Source organism: Bos grunniens, chromosome 11 (genome assembly GCF_055505025.1).
Source record: "Bos grunniens cultivar Pamir isolate PY7600 chromosome 11, Bosgru_T2T1.0, whole genome shotgun sequence".
Classification (NCBI taxonomy): Eukaryota; Metazoa; Chordata; class Mammalia; order Artiodactyla; family Bovidae; genus Bos; species Bos grunniens.
In genome coordinates this window covers 69,729,801-69,754,627 of record NC_141175.1, presented here as the reverse complement: position 1 = coordinate 69,754,627, position 24,827 = coordinate 69,729,801, and the positions used below count along the sequence as shown (strand labels likewise).

The following is a 24,827-nucleotide window of genomic DNA, read 5'->3' as shown; positions in this document are numbered from 1 at the left end:
AAATTTAGTGATTCTGGTGAGGGTGTGAGTGGATTCAAAATATCCTGTTTACATATGTTATAAGAACATTGCTAGTAGTCAAATTCTCCTATATCTTCAAAGGGCCTACCACTGGATTCTTTTCTCTTAAAATATTCTTCTTTAGGCTTTTACTTTGCTCTTAATGTTTAGCTAAACACACTAGTAATGAAATCAAGAGAGTATTAATTGTGGAAGTCACATTATGATATTACACTTCAACATTTGTAATTAAAAAAATTAAATCACAAGTTTATACAAAAACTTGTATCTCCAAATCCATTTTAACTGAACCTTTACCAAGCAATCCCTCAATAACTTTTATAACCTTCAATTATTTCTAAATCATTGAAAAACATTCTCTTCCAATTCATAGCTATTTTTCTTTGCTTCCTCCCCCTCAATGTAACTTTTTTCCAATTTGATACCATCAAAGTATGATTAAAACCTCATTCTAAAAAGCCTTATTACTCTATTTAGTTACAAATAATTATGAAAATGAAATCTTATGAATATTTCTCAGTTGCTCCTCATAATTGCCCTGTGAAGTAGGACACAAAAGTAAAAGCCCTGCCCACATTAACAGAACTAGCAAGTGGCAGGGGTATTCTGGCTCTCATTTCACTGTTCTTTCTATACTATTTTACCTTCCTGGTCAAATGATGGTATCTCTTTGTATTTCTCTAAATACACAATAAAGAAAATAACGTGGCTATGCAGTACTGCAGTATGCAATGAATTTTAAAATCATATGAAGTTAAAAAGAAATGCATTCATCAGACATTATCCCAAAGGACTGTGGAAGCTATTTAAAAGAAATCTTTAGTAAGGAGTCTAAATCAATTCTAGAGATCACAAATGTTTAAAGAGTTTAAGCACTCACTGCTGCTTTTCTTGGTCCCCAAAGTTTGGCCATCTTCTAAAGAGTTTGAACCTACTGAAGAACTATCTTGACTATCTTGATGGGGGAGTTGAAGAAATCCTTCACTGGAGTCTGAGCGGGTTGGTGTTAAAGTTAGTGATTTCTGTCGTTCCCGATTAACGTCTTTCTTAGACTTTATCAATTTTCTCATTTTTAGAGTAATCCAGTTGCCTCTCCTAATAAAGTAATTTTTAAAAGTCTTATCAGTTTAAAATTCAGCATATAAATCCCTCTCAAAATCAGAATCTTTTTTTCCCTCAAAATGGAAAAAAAAAAAAAAAAAACCCCAACTGGATAATAGTACCTTCTAGGAGGAGATGGGTCATAAAATTTGTATTGATCCATAATTTTCTCTTCTAATTTCTCCTTTTGTCGTCTTAATTCATTTAACTTATCACTATAAAAATAAAGTTACATTTAGGACATCATATTTTGTACAGTTATGAATATTATTTGGATTCTATAATCTAACTTCTCCCCAAAACACAAAGAAATACAGATACCATAGTTGACAACTAAGAATTTAATAGGGAGTAACAACAGAACTGTTTTCAAGTTTTTCATTGTCTTTTAATTTACAACTTACTTAAATAAAAGGATATAGGACTTAGAATCTCAATTTTCAACAGGATTTATTTGTCTGAAGGAAATCATCTATATTACAATATTATCATGACAAAAGAATTCTCTCAACATCTTTCTAAAGTTATTAAACAACATTATATGCATAAATACACTAGCTTCACCACAATTTACTAATAATCAAGCTCTGTCGATTGTTTCACATCTCTCTTGTACTTGATCTTAACTACCACTGCTTGTGAATTATTTTTCACTAGATTATTTCAACAACCTTAAAACTTATTCCTTGTCTCTAATTCTTAAAACCTTCAATCTATACTCTAATGTCATCAGTGATTTAAACAAACAGCACAAATCTGATTATATTATCCCTGCTCAAATTTTTCAGCAAGTTCTCTGTACAGCAAAGAAAAACCTTTGTAAAGTGGCTCCTGAGTGTTTAGCCACTTCTCTGCTACACCTCCTTCCACAATTTTGCTCCAGTATGACAAATTAACTTTTAGACCATATATCATAATCATAATACAGTTTCATTACACCTCTTTTGTCTCTGCATTTGCTGCTCTCTTGGCCTGTTATGCCTCCTCAGGCAAAATCCTACTGAATCTTTAAGTCTCAGCTCAATCATCTTTACAAAGTCCAGCTTCTCTTGCAAGCTAAGGTACTTCTGCCCCTCTATTTGCTGTATTTCTATGGCTTCCTATAACATACCTTCATTATAGAAATTATTTTTACTTCTTGTTTTATATTAATAGATCATTAAGAGCTGGATCTATATGTTTTCATTTTAGTATTTCTGGTTATTAGTATACTGCCCAGAACATAACCATTAAAATATACTGAAATAATAATGTTGAAAATTAGGAAAAATTAACATTGCATTCTCTCTGCCACCTGAGTAATATTTCAGAGTGAAAAATTATTTGGTACCTACATGTACTGTCTTTGTTCAACATGGAAAAGATCCTTGCTTTCCATATTCTGCTCCAATAGTGTTCTGTTCTGTAGCATTAATGTCTGAATTTGATCTAGTAGATGTCGATTTTCTTCTTCTAAATTTCCTTTAAGTTGGCTTAGCAACTGTTTCAAACACAAACATTTATTTTTTAAAATACCAACATTTACATTTGACACAAATCCCCCAAAGCATCTGAAAAATATAAAGTACTTCACAAAGTTTTAAGTCTTCTGCCAGTGAACAATCAGATGGTTGTCCTTTGATTAGAATTAGTGATTATTTTAGTAATAATGACATCTAAACTACTGGGTTATGTGCTAGACATTTATGTTTTCTTAATTCTCAGAAACACTGGGTTTAACATATAGTAAGCTATCTACTTCCAAAACCATTGCTGTCTTTACAACCGTTTTGACTTAAGAGTTCAAAGCTAGATACATATCTCTGGCCTTCTGTTTAAATAGCTATAAAATGCTAAACAAATTAGTAATTCTCTAAATCTTAACTACTCCACCCATCTATAAACTGAAGATAACAACTCTCATCCCCCAAGACTGTTGCAAGGATTAAATAATATATGTGAAGTAGCTGGTGTCATGCCTATGACACACAGTAGGTACTTTACCACATTCTTCCTCTAACCATTGTTGTCAAGAAACCTCAAAAGTTTGTGTATAATTTTTATGGCTTGAACCAAGGGAGTCAGGTAATATTGTAAATGGGTGGTCATATTACTGATTATTACCGGCAGTTAGGCTGCCAGCATGATTGAGCTGCTTCTCTGTAGTTAGCAGAAACTAGAAATATGTCTCAGGCCAGAGGTTCCAGCAGAAGTCAGAAAGCCCAAAGCAATGATTATCAAAATTTAATATCACTTGTAGAATATATTTTTATAATAAAGATTTCTGAGTTCTAGCATTAGAATTCAGCAAGTTTGGATTTTTTTTTAGAGCTCTGTATTTTTTTTTAAAAAAGCCAACAACAACCCCTTCTCAAAACAAACAAAAAAAAAAGACAAAAACCTGAAAACTTTCAGAAGGTAGAAATAAGCAAATAGTATAATACTATGAATATGCATAAATAGCCATCTAGATCTAACAACTGTCAATACTGTGCCGTTTTATTTATCTATATGTTGTTAAATTGAAACGTAACACATGTGGTAGATTCACTGCAAAATTGAATGCAGTTTTCCTCCCTGTACCCTCTTGTGCTGTGACTTCTTACTTTTCCTATCAAGAAGCGAAATCTATTAATACTTCGTCTCTTCTTGACTTGGGAATCCCTTTGGCTAAGGGAAGGAGGCAGAAGCGATGGTGTGATAGTTCCAAGCCCACGCCTCAAAAGGTTTATGTGTTTCCACTCAGGCTCCTGGAATCCTCTTGAAGGATGAGAGACCACACATGGCACAGAAAAGTTACACCAGTTGGGGCCACCTTAGACCAGCCAGCTCGAAAGGCGCATGCTGGCTCACTGCAGATACATAAACAAGCCCTACTAAGATCTACTGATCTTGGACCACACATCAATGCAGACCAGCACATCTGCTCAGCTGACCCAGAGACTCAAGAGCAAAAGTAAATGTTCAGTCTCTTACCACTGAGGTTCTATGTTTCTTACACAGCATTACTGTATCAGCAGACAACTCATAAAAGATATATAGAAAAAAGAACAAATTTTAAGTGTACATACAGCTCAGTGAATTACCATAAAGTGAACTCAAGAGTGAACCAGTACTCAGATCAAGAAACAGCACATCAATTGTATTCCAGAAACATCTGTTGAGTGCTCTTCCAATTACCACACTTCCCATAGAGAAGTCTCCAATACTATGGATTCATTTTTCCATTCCCTTCAAATCACTTTATTATATGACTTAATCCCTAGCCAAGGGTGGGTTGATTGTTGGGACAATCATAAGGTAGTCAGGGCCCTTTCTAATTTCTCTTGAGCGGTCTTTGAGACCACCAGTGACATGCAGGATCTTACCAAGACCAATTATGGCTAGCTGTCTCATTCTCTGGATCTCCCATGTTAAATTTCTGAGTAGTCTGTTCATCTGTGATTTGCCCCATGCAGTGTTTCAGGCTACCTGAGTTAGCCTTTGACAATCCTCCAGTAGCAAAGCTGCTGGTTTCAAGGCATGCCTCTTGACTGAACTCCCAGTTATGGAGAAAGGGGAGGAGAAGACTCAGAATGGGAGAAGTCACAAAATAAACTGCAATTCCTACCAAAAGCTGAGTAGTTTTTCTTTAATTCTTCTCAATTTATGTCTCTGATTGAGTTCCAGAGCCCTAAAAGTGGTTCTTTTTATATCTTCTTCCCATTCTGTTGTTTCCGGGAAAGTGGATTTGTCACGTTCCTTTTTTCTTTCTGGCCATGTTGTGTAGCATGCAGGATCTCAGTCCTTGTTTGTCATGTTTTCTGTAAGTCTGGACTTCCCTGGTGGCTCAGATGGTAAAGCGTCTGCCTACAATGCGGGAGACCCGGGTTTGATCCCTGGGTTGGGAAGATCTCCTGGAGAAGGAAATGGCAACCCACTCCAGTACTCTTGCCTGGAAAATCCCATGGACGGAGGAGCCTGGTAGGCTACAGTCCATGGGGTTGCAAAGAGTCAGATACGACTGAGCAAATTTACTTCACTTTCTGTAAATCTATGACCTCTATTATATTTTATTTAGATTTTATAAATCACAAGCAGAATGAAGGTTCCATAATTTCTGAACTTTGCTGCATAATTAAATATATATGATATCAAACTAATTTTTCCTTCCATTAGTTTGTGATTTCAGACAAAAAGCTTTTAAGTATTATTTTCTGCTACAGTCTATTCCTTTTTTTTTCTTCAGTCTATTCCTAATTCTATTTAAGGGTTTTGCTTAAGTGCTGATTTTCTAAGTTTCAAGAAATTCAGATGTTAAGCTATACTCAAAACTTTAACGATTTAAAGACCAATCACAAAATGTAAGAATTATAATATTTAAGGCTTTCAGAATTCTTTTTCTATTTCAAAATTTCTATCACATTATCAACTCATCATAGGAAGAAGCCCAGAATCATGTTAAGAGCACAACTGTATACATAAGGCAGATGTCACTTCTGTTCTATATTTCCCAATAGCTATTTCCCAATAGCTCCCCTGTTTTACTCAGAAAAGTATTTTACAATGGCCTATAAGGCAACATGGGCTTCCCCTGTGGTGCAGTGGTGGTAAAGAATCTGCCTGCCACTGCAAGAGAACAAGAGATGCAGGTATGATCCCTGGGTCAGGAATATCCCTTGGAGTAGGAGATGGCAACCCACCCCAGTATTCTTGCATGGAAAATTTCATGGGCAGAGGAGCTTGGTGGCCTACAGCCCAGGGGGTTGTAAAGAGTTGGACAAAACTGAGAACAACACATACATAGGGCAATGTATCTGGCCCAGGAATATCTCCAAGCTCATCTCCTCCCACTCTCCTCGTTTGCTCATTCTACTCCAGCCACACTAGCTTCCTTGAGTGTTCCTCAAACACACCAGGATTCCTCTGGTCTAGATTAACTGTGTGGGCTGACTGCCTGGAAGGTTCCTTCCTCAATGTCCACATAACAACACACTGCTGCTGCTACTGCTAAGTCGCTTTAGTCGTATCCGACTCTGTGCGACCCCATAGACGGCAGCCCACCAGGCTCCCCCGTCCCTGGGATTCTCCAGGCAAGAACACTGGAGTGGGTTGCCATTTCCTTCTCCAATGCATGAAAGTGAAAAGTGAAAGTGAAATCTAAATAAAATATAATAGAAGTAATAGATTTACAGAAAGTGAAGTAAATTCGCTTAGTCGTATCCGACTCTTTGCGACCTCATGGACTGCAGCCTACCAGGCTCTTCCATCCATGGGATTTTCCAGGCAAGAGTACTGGAGTGGGGTGCCATTGTCTTCTTCAAACAATACACTAATCTCCTTCAAATCTTTGTTCAGTGATGCCTAGTTAAAATTGCAATTTGTATTCCTCATCTATTCCGGCAGTCCTCATCCCCTTTTACCTCTCTCCATTTTTACTTGTACATAACTTTTATCTTGTAACATACTATATGTGTTGCAGACTAATTTTCAAAATGGTTACAGCAGTATTTCCAGTCCATGTGCTCTTCCAGAATCTTGCCATTCACCATCAAGAGGCTGAGTCTCTCTTTCCCTTTAACCTGGATGGGACTCTGCCTCAATGACTAGAATGCAGGGGAAATGATGCTGCATGACTTCTGGGGCTTGATCATTAACACAGAGATGCCTTCTGTCTGGTTCTCACCATGGTGTTGGAAAGCCCAAACCAGTCCATGGGGAGAGATCACAAGAAGAGGAGACTGACGCTTTCAGCTGATGGCCAGCATCAACCACCAAACATGCAATTAGCCTTTCAAATCTTTCAGCTGAGGGCCCACATTTAAGTGGAGGAGACAGACTGGCCCCAATGTACCTGTCCAAATGCTGACCCACTAGCTATGGGAGCACTCATATATACCACTGTATTTTGGGGTAAATTGCTATACAGCCATATGTAACAAAACACTGAAACACTATATATTTTCACTATGCATTATATTTATTGTCTACTTCCTTCCACCAGAATATAAATTCCACAAAGGAAGAGATTTTTCCCTTTTTGGTTTACATGCCAAGTGGTCAGTAAACATTTTTTCATTAAACAAGGGTTAATTTGTCCAAGTATGTGAACATATGAGTTTAATAGTAAAAAATGTTGAAATTAAAGAAGGAAGAAGGAGGTTTTTCTAAATTATTTGTGAATTTAAATTATCCCTAGTTTTTTTAGAAATATCTCATTAAACATTAAACGTACTGCTACTGTCATTATGATGGTTTACCTTTTTAGGCTAGTCTTAATGCCTAAAGGAAGGAAACGGCAATTAAATTTGTTAAGCTCACCTCACACTGGTTATTTAGCTTGGTGGATGTGATGTCCAATTGTTGGTACTGTTCCTTTAACTTTGAAAATTCCGCTTCTAATCTTGTTTGTTCCAGTTTCGAATTATTTAGAAGACTTTTCAAGTTTTTATGGTCAGTTTGTAAAACTTCAGTCTCTTTTAAAAGCTGATTATATGTATGATTCAACCTATAATTGGAAATCATGATAGAAAGACTGTCTTCATAGCTTTCATTGTAATTTACACAATGTGAAACTCCTGTAAATCACATTTAGACATACTTAAAGAATAGAAAAGATTCTCTTGCCAGTGACTAAACTCATCTAGAATCAGTTCCAAGTCTGTAAAAACTAAATTAAAAAAATTTTAAGCATTAATCAGAAAATATTTAGCTTAAAGGACAAAGGAGAAAATAACCAATCCAGTATTAATTAACCTAGAGAATTCAAAGATTCTATAATTCAACATGAAAAATAAAGAAAAATCAGATCAAATAATCAATCCAGTATGAGAGATGGTAACCTATCAATCTGTTGCCAGATAACTAAGATATACATACTAAAATCAAAATTCTAGTAATTGAGATTTCTGCAAATTATTCATATTTATGCAGTCCTCAATTACTAATGACAAATTTTGGATTTTTTAAAAAAATCAAACTATAGCCTTATCTGTCCTTTCTACTATTACATCTTTAGAACAAGGTCCACTGACCTCTAAGAGAGAGATCAGCATATTTTTTCTGTAAAGGACCACAGAGTAATAAATACCGTAGGCTTTATGGGTTGCATGCTATCTATAGCGTGCTCTTCTTTTTTGTTCCCCATCACATTTTAAGGTGTTAAAAACTGTTCTTTGTTTGGGAGCTATACAAAGCAGGCTGCAGTCTAGATATGGCCTGCTAAGTTAGCTGTAGTTTACCAACCTTGATCTTAACGGCATTAAGATCTGGAACTCATACAAGGTAGAGAAAGCCAAACAAACTTTTTCTCAGCAAGATATTTGCTCACAACTATCTAATAATTTATTTCAACTCATTTCCTAAAGGATTTGAGTCTGTTTATAATAATTATAAATAACAAAATAATACATTAAAAAAATAAGACTTGGTAAAAAAGTAAAATGGCAACACCAGAAACATCCCATAAACGCTCCATTAGCAGGCTGAATCCATGTATGAATGCATACCATGTGTGTGACAGCTGTGTAAACCTCACAGAGGCATACAGATAACTACTTAATACTTTGAGGGAGATATAAAAAGAATATACAATGTCCTCAATATCATCCCAAAGGCAGATACTAAAATCAGCTCTTTAAGAGAGTTTTTTTTACACTGTCCCTCAAAGCTGAGAACATTAACACAGAAATGCAATTCAGATAACATAATTCCAAAGATGCCAAGATAACCTAGTATATGTAAGAAGCTTTCTTGTCTTGGCATTATCTAAGATTAAAACTTAGGTGATTTAGAGAAATGAATAAACTATTGTTCTTTAGATTAAGTCTCCACAAATATCTTTTATTTGTGAAAGAGTTCTTCCAGGTTTTACTTGAAGCATTTTCTTTCCTGAGGACACAGCCATGAGTGCACAAAAGCTGGGTAAGAAACCAAAGTACTGAGACACAGAAAATACTCTACTCAAGACCATTCTTCCCCTCCAAGACTGCATATTGGGTGAACTGCAATCAAATTCATCAAGCTCAAATTCTTCTTGTCAGTTAGGTTGAGTTCCTTCTCTGGAGACTCATCATTTACATATACAATTAGATTCTGGAAGGTCTACTCAAGTTCACAAGCTGCCCCAGTTTGTTTTGAATTCCAACAAGAAAAAAGGTTAGGTTCAAGATGGGATTTCCACAGTAAATGCATTCCCCAATGTTCTACCTGTAATAATAACAACAACTGTGTCCTTGTATCCTATAACTTGTCACAATTTGGTCTTTCATTGTTTATAATATACAAATACATGCTCCTTGATTCTAGCTTGGTGTTAAGATTATTAAGTTCAAATCCATCAGTACAGAATTTCTATTTGTAACAACTAAATTAAAAACTACAGAGTATGAAAATGGCTCGAGAAGTTTAGGGATTTTTTTTTTAATAAAAGAAAGGAAATAGATGTTTAATTCTAAAAATAAACTGCATTAAATTCATAATAGGATAAATACTGAATGATACCCATTTGAATTTTGTGTGCTTTTAGCACTTTCACTAGGGCAATGTAAATACAGTAAACAAATGTTCAGATTGTTCAAATTTTTCAAAGGCTTCTAAAAATTTTTTGAAAATGTACCCTTATGGAGTAGGCTGATCACCAGTTGACAAGTTTTGATTTTGCCAAGGCTTCAAATTAAAAAATAACTGCCCCATGGTAATATGAGCTTATTAATATGTAAGACAGTTAAAAATAAGACTACAAAACGAGTTAGCTAGAAAATGACAAGGCCACTCACTTGTAGCAACTCTGAAAGACAAGAATTATGATACCAGACTAGCAGAAAGAAAGATATAGAGAGTCAGGTTTCACTACATTCTGTCTCAATAAAGTATACAAATGCAATCAACATACAGAAATTTTGTTATATACTGTGCCTTAAAAACTTAAGTATTTGAATAAATCAAAAGAGAAACAATCAGAGAAAGTTCAAGACCCACACTCTTGTCTGAATCACTTATAACTAGCTAAATGATGCTGTTGGGTAATTTATGTATTACCCTGGTGTCTTTTTTAAAAATTCTAAGTTACGGGTAGTACTGCAAAGGGGTAACATACCCGTTGGATATAATGAATACAAAATTATATATATATACATATTTATTACCTATCATTTTCACCACAAAGCTTCTTGAATTCTGCAGCTACAGTCTCATGGTTTTTGTTTTTAAGCAGCATTTTTTCTTGTTCTACTTTCAGTGTTTTTTCCAAATCTTCCAACTGTCCTTTCTGTTTTAGTAACTGATTGTAACTGGAAAAAAAATGTTATGCATTTGGTTTATAATATTTCTTTAGAAAAAAAAATTTTAGAAATAATGGAAATGACTTAATTTAATAAATATCACATAAAGCATGTAAGTTTATATACATTTCCTATATAAATTATCTCAGATCTGTTTAACATATGAAATTTATTACATTATTCAATTCAAATTGTTTTCTTAAATTGGTTTTAAGGTAACAACACAAGAAAAGATGATAAATTACCGATCTTCAAGGTCTTTATGTTCCACCTCAAGATTTTTGTGGGCAGACTTTAGAGTTCCATGTTTAGCAATCAGAGTCTCATATTCTGAAGCCTGCCGTTCATGTAGGAGTTCCAGCTTTTCATGATCTTTGACCAGAGAATCATAGAGAGATTTCAGATCTTCTCGCTCTTTGATTACAGATTCATTTTCATTTTCTAAGGAAGACTGCTGGATTAGGAGTTGTGCATTCTGGTTCATAAGTGAGGTACTTTGGGAATTAAGGGTGGAATTTTCAACCTACAAGAATGTATACTGTATCAGACATCAGAAAAATAGTTTATTTATAATTCTTTTACAATAAAAGAATGTTAACTTTAGGAAGCACTAAATAAATCACAGCAGATATATTCATATTATACTAAGAAAATTTGGATTTTAGATCCCAAAAAGGTAGACTACCATTTAATTTTGATTTTTGGTAGGTGTTACATATTTTTTGAATTGATTATTTTAAATGAAGGTGATTAGCAAAAACCCCATAAGAGTAAAAAATTTTAAATGCCAGTTTATCATTTTCTAGAAGTTGACTGACAGTTGATAGAGCTGAAAAACTACTTGTGAAACTCAACTGGTAATTTTCTCAAGTCTAAATTAAACCAGGGCTTTCCAGGAGGCTCAGTGGTAAAGTATCCACCTGTCAATGTAAGAAATGCAGGAGACATGGGTTCAATCCCTGGGTTCAGAAGATCCCTTGGAAAAGGAAATGGCAACCCACTGCAGTATTCTTGCCTGATAAATCCCATGGACAGAGGCACCTGGTAGGCTACAGTCCATGGGGGTCACAAAAGAGTCACACACAACTTAGCAACTGAACAACTAAATCAAATCAGTATATTCTTTTTCATTTGGAAAAGAGTTATAGAAAGAACTTTTGGATTCAGAGGGGGAACAACTCCACTTTTTAAGAGGTTTCAGAGAGTTGTACTTTCCCCTACCTGACTGCTCTATTTGAAAAGACACTGCTGCTGCTACTGCTGCTAAGTCACTTCAGTCGTGTCCGACTCTGTGCGACCCCATAAACGGCAGCCCAGCAGGCTCCCTAGTCCCTGGGATTCTCCAGGCAAGAACACTGGAGTGGGTTGCCATTTCCTTCTCCAATGCATGAAAGTGAAAAGTGAAAGTGAAGTCGCTCAGTCGTGTCCGACTATTAGCGACCCCATGGACTGCAGCCTACCAGGCTCCTCCTCCATGGGATTTTCCAGGCAAGAGTGCTGGAGTGGGGTGCCATTGCCTTCTCCCTGAAAAGACACTAGTAGTATTAATTGCAAGATGGATCCTTTGAATTAAGGGTAAGTCTAAAGACAAAATTCTCATGCTGTTATTTTCCAATAACCTAACTGATATGTTACAATAATACTTTAAACAAGGGTTTCTACCTGATTAATTATAATTAACTTGTTGAAATGGGTGAAAGGCCATAAAGTCAATGTAAATAAAATTATTTTTATTTAATGAGTAAATTTATTACTTTAGACACTCTGACATTTTCAAAATGCTGATATCCAAAAATTTGGCATAGTACTATATAAAAATACTTTATCTTCAACTAATTGTTAAATTCACTCACTAAGAAAAAATGTTAGCTTATGTCTATTCATCCTTATTTTAAACCATAATTCAAGAGTTTTGTTGCATATCCCCACAATGTTACATTACAACCTGAAGCTTGGCGTTCTGTGTTTGAAGAGTGGTATTCTGCTCCTGTAATGATACTGTCTGCCTCTGAAGTGCAAGAATCTGAGCCTGCAAATTATTGTTCTGTGTTTCAAGTTGTTTCAGTTGAGTTTTCAATGCTTGCTTCTCTGCTTGCAGTGTAGCATTCTGAATAAAGAAAAAACATATTAAAAATAAAAGCATCAAACATATTTCTGTTTAACAGATACTAGAATGTTATACAAGTGTTCATTACCATGCTAATCCAAAAAATCTCAACAACCTTAAAAGAGAAAAAGACAAGACATTTCCCCTGTAACCCAAATTGTAAAAAGATACTTAATCTAGGAAAGAAAGCAATACTAAAACCTTAATACTATTGTCTCTGTGTTCTGCCTGTTTTATAATGTCCAAAGAACAACATATTCCATTATAAGTATATTTATTAACAAAAAAAACTAGAATGGGATTGTCAGTTCTGTGATTTTTATGCTACTCAAAAGTGCCCGGAGCAAACAGGGCTGTGTCTAGCCAAGAGACAGTGAACCTTCTGCTAACTCCCCAGAGGCAAATACCCATGTACACATACACAAATATGTAGCGGTCCCTGGGGTAGCAGCAAAATTAAGTGTTTTACAAACACAATTATTTAGAAGAGAGGCAGGAACAATCTTAACCATCTGTTTAAAAAATTTAGTACATAATAGACCTAACAGATGTTACATACTTTTCTCCAGTGTTTTTTTTTTCATGGTAGAACACACTTACTACAACTGTTTTAGCTATATGACTTCTGGAATGAATCCAAATAAAACATACTATTTTCAATTTTCCTAATATATAGGATCATATTTCAATTTTATAATTAAATGGCTGAACTGCCATGCAAATCATTATATTTAAAATGTGATGTTTGTTTTAAATATTATATTCTCAGGATTATTTCTAAATAAAAACTCATTTAAAAATTAGCATCAAAAAATATAAACAAAGAATCGTCTAGAAAATCAAAATAAAACTTTAATATACAAGGCCAGAATTTATATATATTGCAACATACAAAAAAGATTACAACTGAATCACAACAGATATCTTTATCATTATTTTATATTATTGGACAATGACAACATTCACTTTATAGGCTTTCAAGTTATATATACTACATGTCACAGTATAAAAGTTCAATCATGAATTAATTGATATTATACTATAAAATCAAAGGTGAGAAAGAAAAATGCTTTAAAATAAATGTTGACATTGTACTTCTCTTTTGTTCATCTGATCACAAAGGGTAAAAAAAGTTTACACTAGAAAAATAATATGGGATCAGTTCAGTCAGTCAGTTAAGCTGCTCAGTCGTGTCCGACTCTTTGAGACCCCATGAATCACAGCACGCCAGGCCTCCCTGTCCATTATCAACTCCCGGAATTCACTCAAACTCATGTCCATCGAGTCAGTGATGCCATCCAGCCATCTCATCCTCTGTCATCCCCTTTTTCTCCTGCCGCCAATCCCTCCCAGCATCAGTCTTTTCCAATGAGTCAACTCTTCACATGAGGTGGCCCAAGTACTGGAGTTTTAGCTTCAGCATCAGTCCTTCCAAACAAAACCCAGGGCTGATCTCCTTCAGAATGGACTGGTTGGATCTCCTTGCAGTCCAAGGGACTCTCAAGAGTCTTCTCCAACACCACAGTTAAAAAGCATCAATTCTTCGGTGCTCAGCCTTCTTCACAGTCCAACTCTCACATCCATACATGACCACTGGAAAAACCATAGCCTTGACTAGACAGACCTTTGTTGGCAAAGTAGTGTCTCTGCTTTTGAATATGCTATCTAGGTTGGTCATAACTTTCCTTCCAAGGAGTAAGTGTCTTTTAATTTCATGGCTGCAGTCACCATCTGCAGTGATTTTAGAGCCCCCAAAAATAAAGTCTGATACTGTTCCCACTGTTTCCCCATCTATTTCCCATGAAGTGATGGGACTGGACGCCATGATCTTCGTTTTCTGAATGTTGAGCTTTAAGCCAACTTTTTCACTCTCCTCTTTTACTTTCATCAAGAGGCTTTTTCATTCCTCTTCACTTTCTGCCATAAGGGTGGTGTCATCTGCATATCTGAGGTGATTGATATTTCTCCCAGCAATCTTGATTCCAGCTTGTGTTTCTTGCAGCCCAGCATTTCTCATGATGTACTCTGCATATAAGTTAAATAAGCAGGGTGACAATATACAGCCTTGACGTACTCCTTTTCCTATTTGGAACCAGTGTGTTGTTCCATGTCCAGCTCTAACTGTTGCTTCCTGATCTGCATACAGGTTTCTCAAGAGGCAGGTCAGGTGGTCTGGTATTCCCATCTCCTTCAGAATTTTCCAGAGTTTATTGTGATCCACACAGTCAAAGGCTTTGGCATAGTCAATAAAGCAGAAATAGATGTTTTTCTAGAACGCTCTTGCTTTTCGATGATCCAGTGGATGTTGGGAATTTGATCTCTGGTTCCTCTGCCTTTTCTAAAACCAGCTTGAACATCTGGAATTTCACAGTTCACGTACTGCTGAAGCCTGGCTTGGAGAATTTTGAGCATTACTTTTCTACCGTGTGAGATGAGTGCAACTGTGTGGTAGTTTGAGCATTCTTTGGCATTGCCTTTCTTTGGGATTGGAATGAAAACTGACCTTTTCCAGTCCTGTGGCCACTGCTGAGTTTTCCAAATTTGCTGGCATATTGAGTGTAGCACTTTCTTACATACCATTCTGATATAACAAAAAGGTGCACCATTTTCCACTTATATATGTGAGATATATAAGTATATTCACTTATACTGTTATAGTTCAGCTCTTCAGAAACCAAAATGTACAAGCTCTAATGAGTCTGGGTATCCTTAATATGAAAAACTCCTATAGTCTATAATGAATGGAAGAGATAACTGAGAGTAGATAGGGTATCTAAGAACAAGAGAAGGTTTACAATGGAAAATGATGAAGTTAACAAACATATGTACTAGCAAATCAGCAAAAATTACCAGTCTAATATAGGGTAGCCATCTTTATAAACCCATTATCTAAATGAGTACAATATGTCAACCAGGTAATTTCTCCCCAGTGGAAATTTACAGATGAAGTAAGTGGGAAAAGAGATTCATCTTATAGAATATAACACACCAAGTTTTCTGAAATTAATTTTTAATCCAGGTGATTGATAGATAAATATATATGACTGAATAATGAAACATGAATTTTTATATGTAGCTGATAAATACAAAAAAGGATATAAAATAGCTCACTAATAATTTAAAACACACAAATTAAAATATTTTCTATCACTTAAATAGAAATTACAAGGTTGGGAATACCCAATGTCAATCTGGAATAACAGATATTCTATTAGTGGAACTGAAAATTCACTTTTTTGAAAAGCTTTTACAACAGTTTATCAATTAAAATTAAATACACACACAGAAATCTCTCTCTAGATATGCTCTTTGGCCTATTAGTTCTACTGTCAGCAATTTACTACCCTAGGACGTTCCCTGGCGGTCCACTGTTAAGACTCTGCCAGCCCAATGTAGGGGGTGCAGGCTCGATCCCTGGTTGGGGAACTAAGACCTCACATGCTGTGGGTCCAAGAAAGTTAGGGCTTTCAAGGTGGTGGTAGTGGTAAAGAATCCACCTGCCAATGCAAGAGATATATTAAGAGACTCGGGTTTGATCCCTTGGTCCGGAAGATCCTCTGAAGGAGGGAATGGCAACCCCCAGCAGTTTGGAGAAGGCAATGGCAACCCACTCCAGTACTCTTGCCTGGAAAGTCCCATGGACGGAGCAGCCTGATAGGCTGCAGTCCGTGGGGTCGCTGAGGGTCAGACACAACTGAGTGACTTCACTTTCACTTTTCACTTTCATGCACTGGAGAAGGAAATGGCAACCCACTCCAGTGTTCTTGCCTGGAGAATCCCAGGGACAGGGGAGCCTGGTGGGCTGCCGTCTACAGGGTTGCACAGAGTTGGACACGACTGAAGTGACTTAGCAGCAGCAGCAGCCAGTATTCTTGCATGGAGAATCTGACAGACAGAGGTGCCTGGAGGGCTGTAGTCCATAGGGCTGCAAAGTCGGACTCAGCTGAAGCAACTTAGCATGCAGAACATGTTAGGGGTTCCCAGGTGGCACTAGTGGTAAAGAACCCGCCTGCCAATGTAGGAGACTTAAGAGATGGGGATTCAATCCCTGGATGAGCAAGGGATTCCCCTGGAGGAGGAAATAACAACCCATTCCAGTATTCGGCTGGATAAGGTCCATAGGGTCACAAAGAGTTGGACATAATAGAAGAGAATTAGGATGGAGAAACATGTTATAACATGGATTTTCACAGCAGCAAAATCTGAAAAATAACTTGAATGTCCACTGATATGGAATTTATTTAAATCAATTATGGTAATATATACACAATGGAACAGTATGCGGTCATTAAATAAAATTATATAGCTCTGTATGTGCTAAAATAGATCTAAGATAAAATAATTGAAAAATGGAAATAAGGTCTCAAAAATGTAAATCTGTAAAAGAAATAAAACTCTTATAAATAGATACCTCACAAACATTTTCTGGAAATATAAAACAGTTTTCAGTGATTATTTTTGGATGAAAAAGTAGAAATTAGTAGTGTAAGAGATTAACTTTTGTCTTCATGGCTTAGTTTTCAATAAACAAATTAGAAAACAATAAAACCAAAGTTGGCTTAACGCTCAACATTCAGAAAACTAAAATCATGGCATCCGTCCATCACTTCGTGGCAAATAGACGGGGAAACTGGAAACAGTGGCTGACTTTATTTCTTTCTGCAGAATCACTGCAGATGGTGATTGCAGCCATGAAATTAAAAGATGCTTGCTCCTTGGAAGGAAAGTTATGACCAACCTAGACAGCATATTAAAAAGCAGAGACATTACTTTGTCCACTAAGGTCCATCTCATCAAGGCTATGGTTTTTCCAGTAGTCATGTATGGATGTGAGAGTTGGACTATAAAGAAAGCTGAGCACCGAAGAATTGATGCTTTTGAACTGTGTTGTTGGAGAAGACTCTTGAGAGTCCCTTGGACTGCAAGGTGATCCAACCTGTCCATCCTAAAGGAGATCAGTCCTGAATGTTCAATGGAAGGACTGATGTTGAAGCTGAAACTCCAATACTTCGGCCACCTGATGCAAAGAGCTGATTCATTTGAAAAGACCCTGATGCTGGGAAAGACTGAAGGCAGGAGGAGAAGGAGATGACAGAGGATGAGATAGTTAGATGGCATCACCGACTCCATGGAGACGAGTTTGAGTAAACTCTGGGAGCTGGTGTTGGACAGGGAGGCCTAGCGTGCTGTGGTCCATGGGGTTGTGAAGAGTCGGACATGACTGAGCAACTGAATTGAACTGAACTGAACCACAACTCTTTTACTTGTTAGCACATTAAGTTCTTTAGGCTCACTCATCTTTGAAAATGGTTGCTGAATTATTTTCTACAGTAAATATTTAATAAATTCACTCGGTACATATTTATTAAAAATCTGCTATCTACCAAGCACTGTTTTACACAGAGAAGGCACAGTGATGTAAAAGAAAGACAAGCTACCTGCATTCAGGGAGCTTTTTTATAGTCAAATAGTAAATCAGTGAATACAAAAAATTAACTGGTAAAAAGTTCCATGAAGAAACTAAGCAAGGCAGTGGTGTGAGAGTAAATGGTTTTAGGTTGGGGACAACTGCTTCAGTGGAGAAGGGGTCAGGGAAAACCCCCTACAGATGACATGTTATGTGAGACCTGAATGTTGACAGAAGCCTGTCACGTGTTCCAGCTAGGGCAAGCAAACAGAAAGGCCATGAAAGAGGAATAAACAGAAAACGCCAATATGACTAGAATTAATTTGCTTATTAAGTACCAGTCACTGTTCTGTTTTCCACATATTAACAGATACCAATATTATCCTCAGATTAATAAACAAGGTAAGTAGAAGACTAATATGGTATAAGGCTAGAGATACAGGCAGGGCAATGTCAAATAGGATCTTATGGATATAGTAAAAAGTATGGAAGTGAAAGTTAAAGTGTTAGTTTAACTAACTTTGTGTCCGACTTCGCGATCCCATGGACTGTATGTAGCCCGCCAGGCTCCTCTGTCCATGGAGTTGGTAGTCATTCCCTTCCCCAGGGGATCTTCCCGACCCAGGGATTGAACCTGGGTCTCCTGCACTGCAGGCCTATTCTTTACTTCTGAGTCACCAGGGATTTCATTATTAATAAAATGGGAAACCACTGAAGATTTTAAGTAGGAAAATGACATGACCTGGATTATGTTTTAAAAATAACTCTAGGGTTTCCTTGGTGGTCCAGTGGTTAAGAATCCACCTTGCTGCAATGCAGGGGACACTGGTTTGCTCCCGGGTTTGGGAAGTTCCCACATGCCACAGGCTACTAAGCCCACGTGCAGCAACTACTAAACCCATGTGCAGCAACTACTGAAGCCTGCAAGCCCTAGAGCCCATGCTCCACAAGAGACACCACCGCAGTGAGAAGCCCACACGCCGCATCTAGAGCAGCTCCCACTCTGCAACTAGAGAAAGCCCGTGAGCAGCAACAAAGACCCAGTGCAGCCAAAAATAAATAAATAAAAAACCTCACAAATTATTTAAAAAAACTCTAGGTTACTACATTGAGAATGGGTCAGTTTGGGCGAGAAGTGAAAGGGGCAGGCCGGTTAGGGTGATACTCTTTTTTAAAAGTCCAGATGAGGGATAAGGGTAACTTAGACTAGAGTGTTAGCACCAGAGACAGAGAGAAATAGATGAGTTTGCATTCTATTTACATGACAGAGTTGACAAAGCTTGCTGATGTGCTTACATGACGATGATGAAGAAAAGAATATTAAACTGTTCTTGTCTTAATACTATACTTAATACTATGAAACAAACTGATCAAGAAAGTATAAAATGAACAAAACTACAAAACCAGATTAGATAAACTCTGTTATATATTCAGTGATCCTTGACTTCTAAAAAACTTTATTCCTTCTAAAATACTTACATTTCTTTCAACTTCAATTAATCTGTCTTTAACTTTCAGAAGCTCTCTAGTTGTTTCTTGACTTTCTCGCTCCCACTTGTCTTCACCAGCAGCTGGAGGAGAGCTCTGAACCATTCTTTCCTCATCCTGTCTCTGTTTGAGAGCCTCATAATTCTTTTTCACCTAAAATTTTATTTTAAAATATCTTTTAAAATTGAAGTATAGTTGATTTATAACATTGTTTTCATTTATTTAAAAAGGGAGAAAACATACCACCAAGGTTATATTTATCATAATTAAACTCCACAACGGTCTGGTGAATGTGAGAGACAGTTTATTTAAAAATATAATAATATATACAATTACCATTATTATCATTATCACAATTTATGCATTGTAAAGTGCAAATGTTTTCCTCTAGAAATATTAATATACCCTGCTTAAGTGTCATGTTGCTATTATTTTGTAATTTCAGATCCTGTTGCTTATGATGAAAATATCACTGAAGAATAGATGAATATAGACTTGTTGCTAAGTACTAACAATTGTTTTTAGAGCTGTTTATAATTGGTTTAGAGATTTCAGAGATCCCCATGTCAAGAACAAAAACTTGACACATATATTAATTTCCCTTAAAAAGAATAACTGAAGCTGAGGAAGTATCTATCTATGTATGGTCTTTTTAAAAGGATTATGTTGCCCAGAATGACCTGTTAATAAATAAATGACTTCTTTATACAGATATTGACCCACATAAAATTACTATTATTCATTTTATAAAGAGTGAATAATCCAAGGATATATCTTATTCAGGGTTCTCTGGTATGATTATAACCAAATCCTACTTTAACAGAGCAAACTCAAAACTAACAAATTGGTCATCATCCAAAATTAATGATTAACTAAATTGCTCTCTTCAATTTAAATTATTGTTATACTGAATTACTAGTTTTTCCTAGGAAATGATTATCATAAATTTCTAACTTAAACCCAAACTTTCTATCAAGACAAGTATATAGATGTTTAAAATAATTCAATGTCTAATGCAACCTCAAGAAAGCTTTATGGCTCAAACTTTGCTACTACTACTGAGTTAGACAATAATTTGAGATTACAGAAAATAAGATGCCCAGATAGAGTGTCACTTAAATCTTGGCAAATGATTGAACATATGTTCTGAGATCCTGATTTTCCACTTTAAAAAAAAATACTTCTGACACCCTAAAATATAGATGGATAACATAATTTCCAGTCTATTTTACATTAATTTCTCACAGGCTCTTTTTTCAAGGCTTGTAAGAGTTACGGACATATGTCATTATAAAGAAGGGGATGTGAGAATAAAATTCAGAACTTCTCATTTTCAGTCCACTGTTCTGTTAAGTTTCAAAAATGGTCCTTTACCTTATATATCATTAATCAGAATCTTTAATTTATGTTCATATTGAAAATGACATTTTCCATCAGGGTTTTTCAGAGGCAGTGTACAGGTGGGTGTTGCCTTCTTATCTAATTTATTAATTTAAATAAATTAAATGCCTTTTAATTGGGATGTACAGACCATTTACATTTAATGTGATGACTGACATGGTTTGGTTTAAAACTGCTATCTTGCTATTTATTTTCCATTTGTCCAACCTGTAGTTTGTTCTCTCTTTTTTCTTTTTCTGCTTTTAGTTGGATTTTTCGATTCTATGTAATCTCCTTTGCTGGCATTTTAGTTATACTTCTTTGTCATACTATTTTAATGTTTACTTTATACTTATTACTCATATTTAGCTTTCATAGTCTATGTTAACTATGAAACAACTAGAACAGTATAATTAATCAATCATATATTAAAAACTAGAACAGTGCAATTTCAGTTGAATGCATGTTTATGGCAGAAAACTAGTCCAATAATAATAATTTGGAAATCTTCCACTTCCAAATGGCTGAAAGTGGAAGACAGTCTCTAACTTTTAGACTTGAAACACATCATATACCAATCCATACTTAAACCCATTTATTTTCTGGCTTAGTAGCTTCATGAAATTGACTTTATTTGCAATATAGTGATACTGCATAAAGGGCAAAAATTCAGAAAAAGAAAGATGATTAATGAAATGTGGTAACAAGTTTTACTTTATATTTTTTTTAGACAACACTTATGCTGACTAAACAAAGTTCTAAAATTCCTTCTGTAAAAAAAATGTTCTGTGTTAATGTCTGAGACAAACACCAGCAATGATGTGCAAATGAGGAACCAATCCTTTTCCTCTCCTGTATGAGAAATTAACCTTTGAGTAACTTTCTCTGGAAACCTGATAAAACTACAATGTTCCATGCTACCAGTCAAGAAAAATGACTTCTGATGGGTAAACTGTATTTGTACAAGAACTATAAATACCTAATAAGAAGCTACATCTTTGGACTTCTCTGAGTGTAGGAACTCTTAAATCTTAAGACTGTGAAGATCTTAAATCCATGCATTTGGAGATGCTGCAAGGGATGATGACTGGTATTAAGCATGACGTCCCAAAGCCAGAGCAGCTTTCACACTTACCCAATGTGAATCTTGTCTTCTTGCGTCTGAACTATCATCTAGTGAGAAGATGACTCTCAGACAAATATGTGAAGAGGGACACCAGATTGTGCCCTACTATTAGCTTATACTTCCTATAGTGCTCTGAACTGAATGGTTCTAAATGTGGCCTATAATAAGCTTGTCAGCCTGAATGTTTGGTTGACTGTAAAACCACTCCAGGTATGACTACAGAGCTAATAAAAGGGAGTAAAAGGCAGAACATGATTCTACCAATCTGCCAAATACTAACCCTATAGAATGGGCAAGTCCCTTCAATTTCAATTCATTCACATAGGGAAAACAGACAGTAGCCCCTACCTCACATATTTCACTGAATAATTCCAAATAACACAATTAAAAAATTTAGAAAAGACCTCAAATTTTTTAGATCAAGGGCTCTCTTATACCACACATACTGCTTGCCTCTACTTGCTATCCTCACACCCATACTTTTTTTTTAATCAAACTTTTACCTGGAATCTCAATAGGAAAAGAGTGACAGTGAAGTGTCAAAATCACATTGAGAGCTTTTCCCAATGAAGTAAGTCTGCCTCTTCCCCATTCCACTCTCACAATTCCAATATGTGTCGTCATACATACTGAGGGACATTCATACATAAAATAAGATTGAATAAATTATAGCATATAGACAAAATAGTTTGTTATAAACTACATAATACAGAAAATTTTAGAAATTTAAGAAAAAGAAATGGACAAAACAGTAATAAAATTTTATGTTTCATTTTCTACTTTATACTTTTCTGTCCAAATATCTGACAGGGAATTCCCTGGTGGTCCAGTGGTTAGGACTCGGTGCTTTCACTGCTGGGTCCCAGGTTTAATCCCTGGTCAGTGAACTAAGATCCCACAAGCTGAGCAGTGCAAAAAAGAGAAAAAGTTGACAATCAAAATTCTTTCCAAGAAAATCACTTACTGTTTTTAGTTCTTGGCGCAACTGCTGGTTGTAATTTGTGGACTCTTCTAGTCGAGCTTCTAAAGCAGCAATTTTTTCTTCTTTTATTTCAAGAGACTTCTTTAGAGTGGATTCTAATTTTGATTCCAGAAGTTTGTATCTATTATCCAAGTATAAAAAGAGTTCATTACTGGAGGTCAGAAAATTATTTTTAAAGATAATTTATGATTAGATACTGATACATAAATAAGCCTTATAAAATAATCTTTTTTAAAAAAAGAAGCAAATTAAATTATTTTGTTCTTCCTGCCTACTCTGCCTTTTTAACTATTCCTGGTAATGAGAAAAAAACAAAAAAGCCCTGAGTATACAGCTCCAGATTACAGTCTAGGTTGTCAAAAGCAAAAATTAATGCTACAAAAAGGCATCTGGAGGATCTTAGTCTCAAAATATTTCTTTTAGTTTCATAAGAATAGAATCTACAGGAAGAGTAAGTGGATGGATTAAGCACATTATTAAGCATTTGTCTATGATATTAATATATAATATATTTACACAAGTACATATGAATAGTTAAGACTTAAAGCACTCTGAAGACTACCTTTAGGGCATGGAGAACTTGCAGAATATTAAAAATAAAGAGGGGGGACAACATAGTAAAGAGTCAAGATACTGGTAATAGAACAGAAAGGGGCAGATAGGTTTGAGTGTTAATATTTTAGTTATCTTTCTGATGGGTTCATGAATATTTATATTAAGATTTTTTTCTTTATAAAAAGGATGTCCATGAACATACTCTGAGAGGGAACCACAAACTAGGAATTACAGATTAATCTATTTCTTACACCTGAGAACCTCAATGACTAAACCAAATAAAAACCTGAAGTACATATATGAGAAATTCTATCATATTCTGCCTCTTATTGTAATTAATTTGTGCGCATATATTTTCTGCTCAATTAGATTTTAAGTTCATTGACAACAGAGAAAAAAAATCTCACTTTGATATTGGCTTGAGTCAACAAACAATTTTAAAGCATGTAATGTGTATGACTCTGGATGTATTAAATTTGTGATGCCTGAGTTCTGACTGTCCAGGTAGAGATGTTCAGTAAGCAGGGAATAATATGCATGTAAGCTGAGATGATGGATAGAATGCTCATGGAATGGATAAGAGGCCTAAGAACCTAACTCTAGGAAACTATATTGAGAGAGAAGGCACAGGACAACAAACTGTTACAAAGGGAAAGACAAAAGTGATCAAAGGGCACTGTTTTCAACTCTACCACTAAATTCACTTTGCTACATTTATACATTCAAGTCCACAATTAGACTATATATTCCACAATGGTAAGAATAAATTCTTGCCAATAAATACAATCTGCATTAATTTTTTCCCACATACATTTATTTATTATAAAATATAAATACTTACTAGAACAGTAATGATGGATAGGCAACAAAATACAAATTATATAATTACAAAAATTCTAATGAAATAAAATCTAGTGTATAACAATATTCTTAACAATACACACTTCTATTCCAGCTGGAATCATGTGGCCAACTGGACGCTAAACAGTAGACTACTTGAAAATCTAATTAACTGATAGACTGTATTTACCATGGAAGAATAGAAATTCTCTTCAAGCCTGTACTGAATATTTTCAAATTAAAGTGTATATAAGTTAATTTTTTATTGTTTGTTAAGCCCTAGTTTTCTACATTATTTTTCTGCCTTAATTGCTCCACAGTCTCAAAATTAATGCTTGAGCAAAATAAATGACTTCCACAGTTCTTCAGATAGACTTAATACTCACCGGTCATCAGTACTTTGCTCATCATGTAAGAGTCGCTCTTTATTTAACCCTATCTTCTCAAGCTCATGAGTTAATTTTTCAAGATCATTGTTCATTTGTTGAGTCTTCAATTTTTCACTCACCAAATCCTTATTTTAAAAGTAATGCAAAACTCACATAAGTGTTGTGAACATAAACATCCAAGAAATTCAGCCA

General features: G+C 35.5%; 1 protein-coding gene across 8 annotated transcripts in view; it reads right to left on the bottom strand.

The window, feature by feature from the left end:
* Positions 1-24,827, bottom strand: part of CCDC88A (coiled-coil and HOOK domain protein 88A) — a 118,818-nt gene that overhangs the window by 16,914 nt on the left and 77,077 nt on the right. For all 8 annotated transcript variants that reach the window (XM_086326828.1, XM_086326829.1, XM_086326830.1 and 5 more), the window contains exons 16-25: positions 24,633-24,760; positions 22,834-22,972; positions 19,355-19,516; positions 12,307-12,468; positions 10,607-10,884; positions 10,227-10,370; positions 7,402-7,588; positions 2,457-2,602; positions 1,245-1,337; positions 902-1,116 (exon numbers count right to left, since the gene is read on the bottom strand). In XM_086326828.1, the coding sequence (XP_086182954.1) occupies positions 902-1,116; positions 1,245-1,337; positions 2,457-2,602; positions 7,402-7,588; positions 10,227-10,370; positions 10,607-10,884; positions 12,307-12,468; positions 19,355-19,516; positions 22,834-22,972; positions 24,633-24,760 (1,654 nt within the window). The remainder of the gene's footprint in view (positions 1-901; positions 1,117-1,244; positions 1,338-2,456; positions 2,603-7,401; positions 7,589-10,226; positions 10,371-10,606; positions 10,885-12,306; positions 12,469-19,354; positions 19,517-22,833; positions 22,973-24,632; positions 24,761-24,827) is intronic.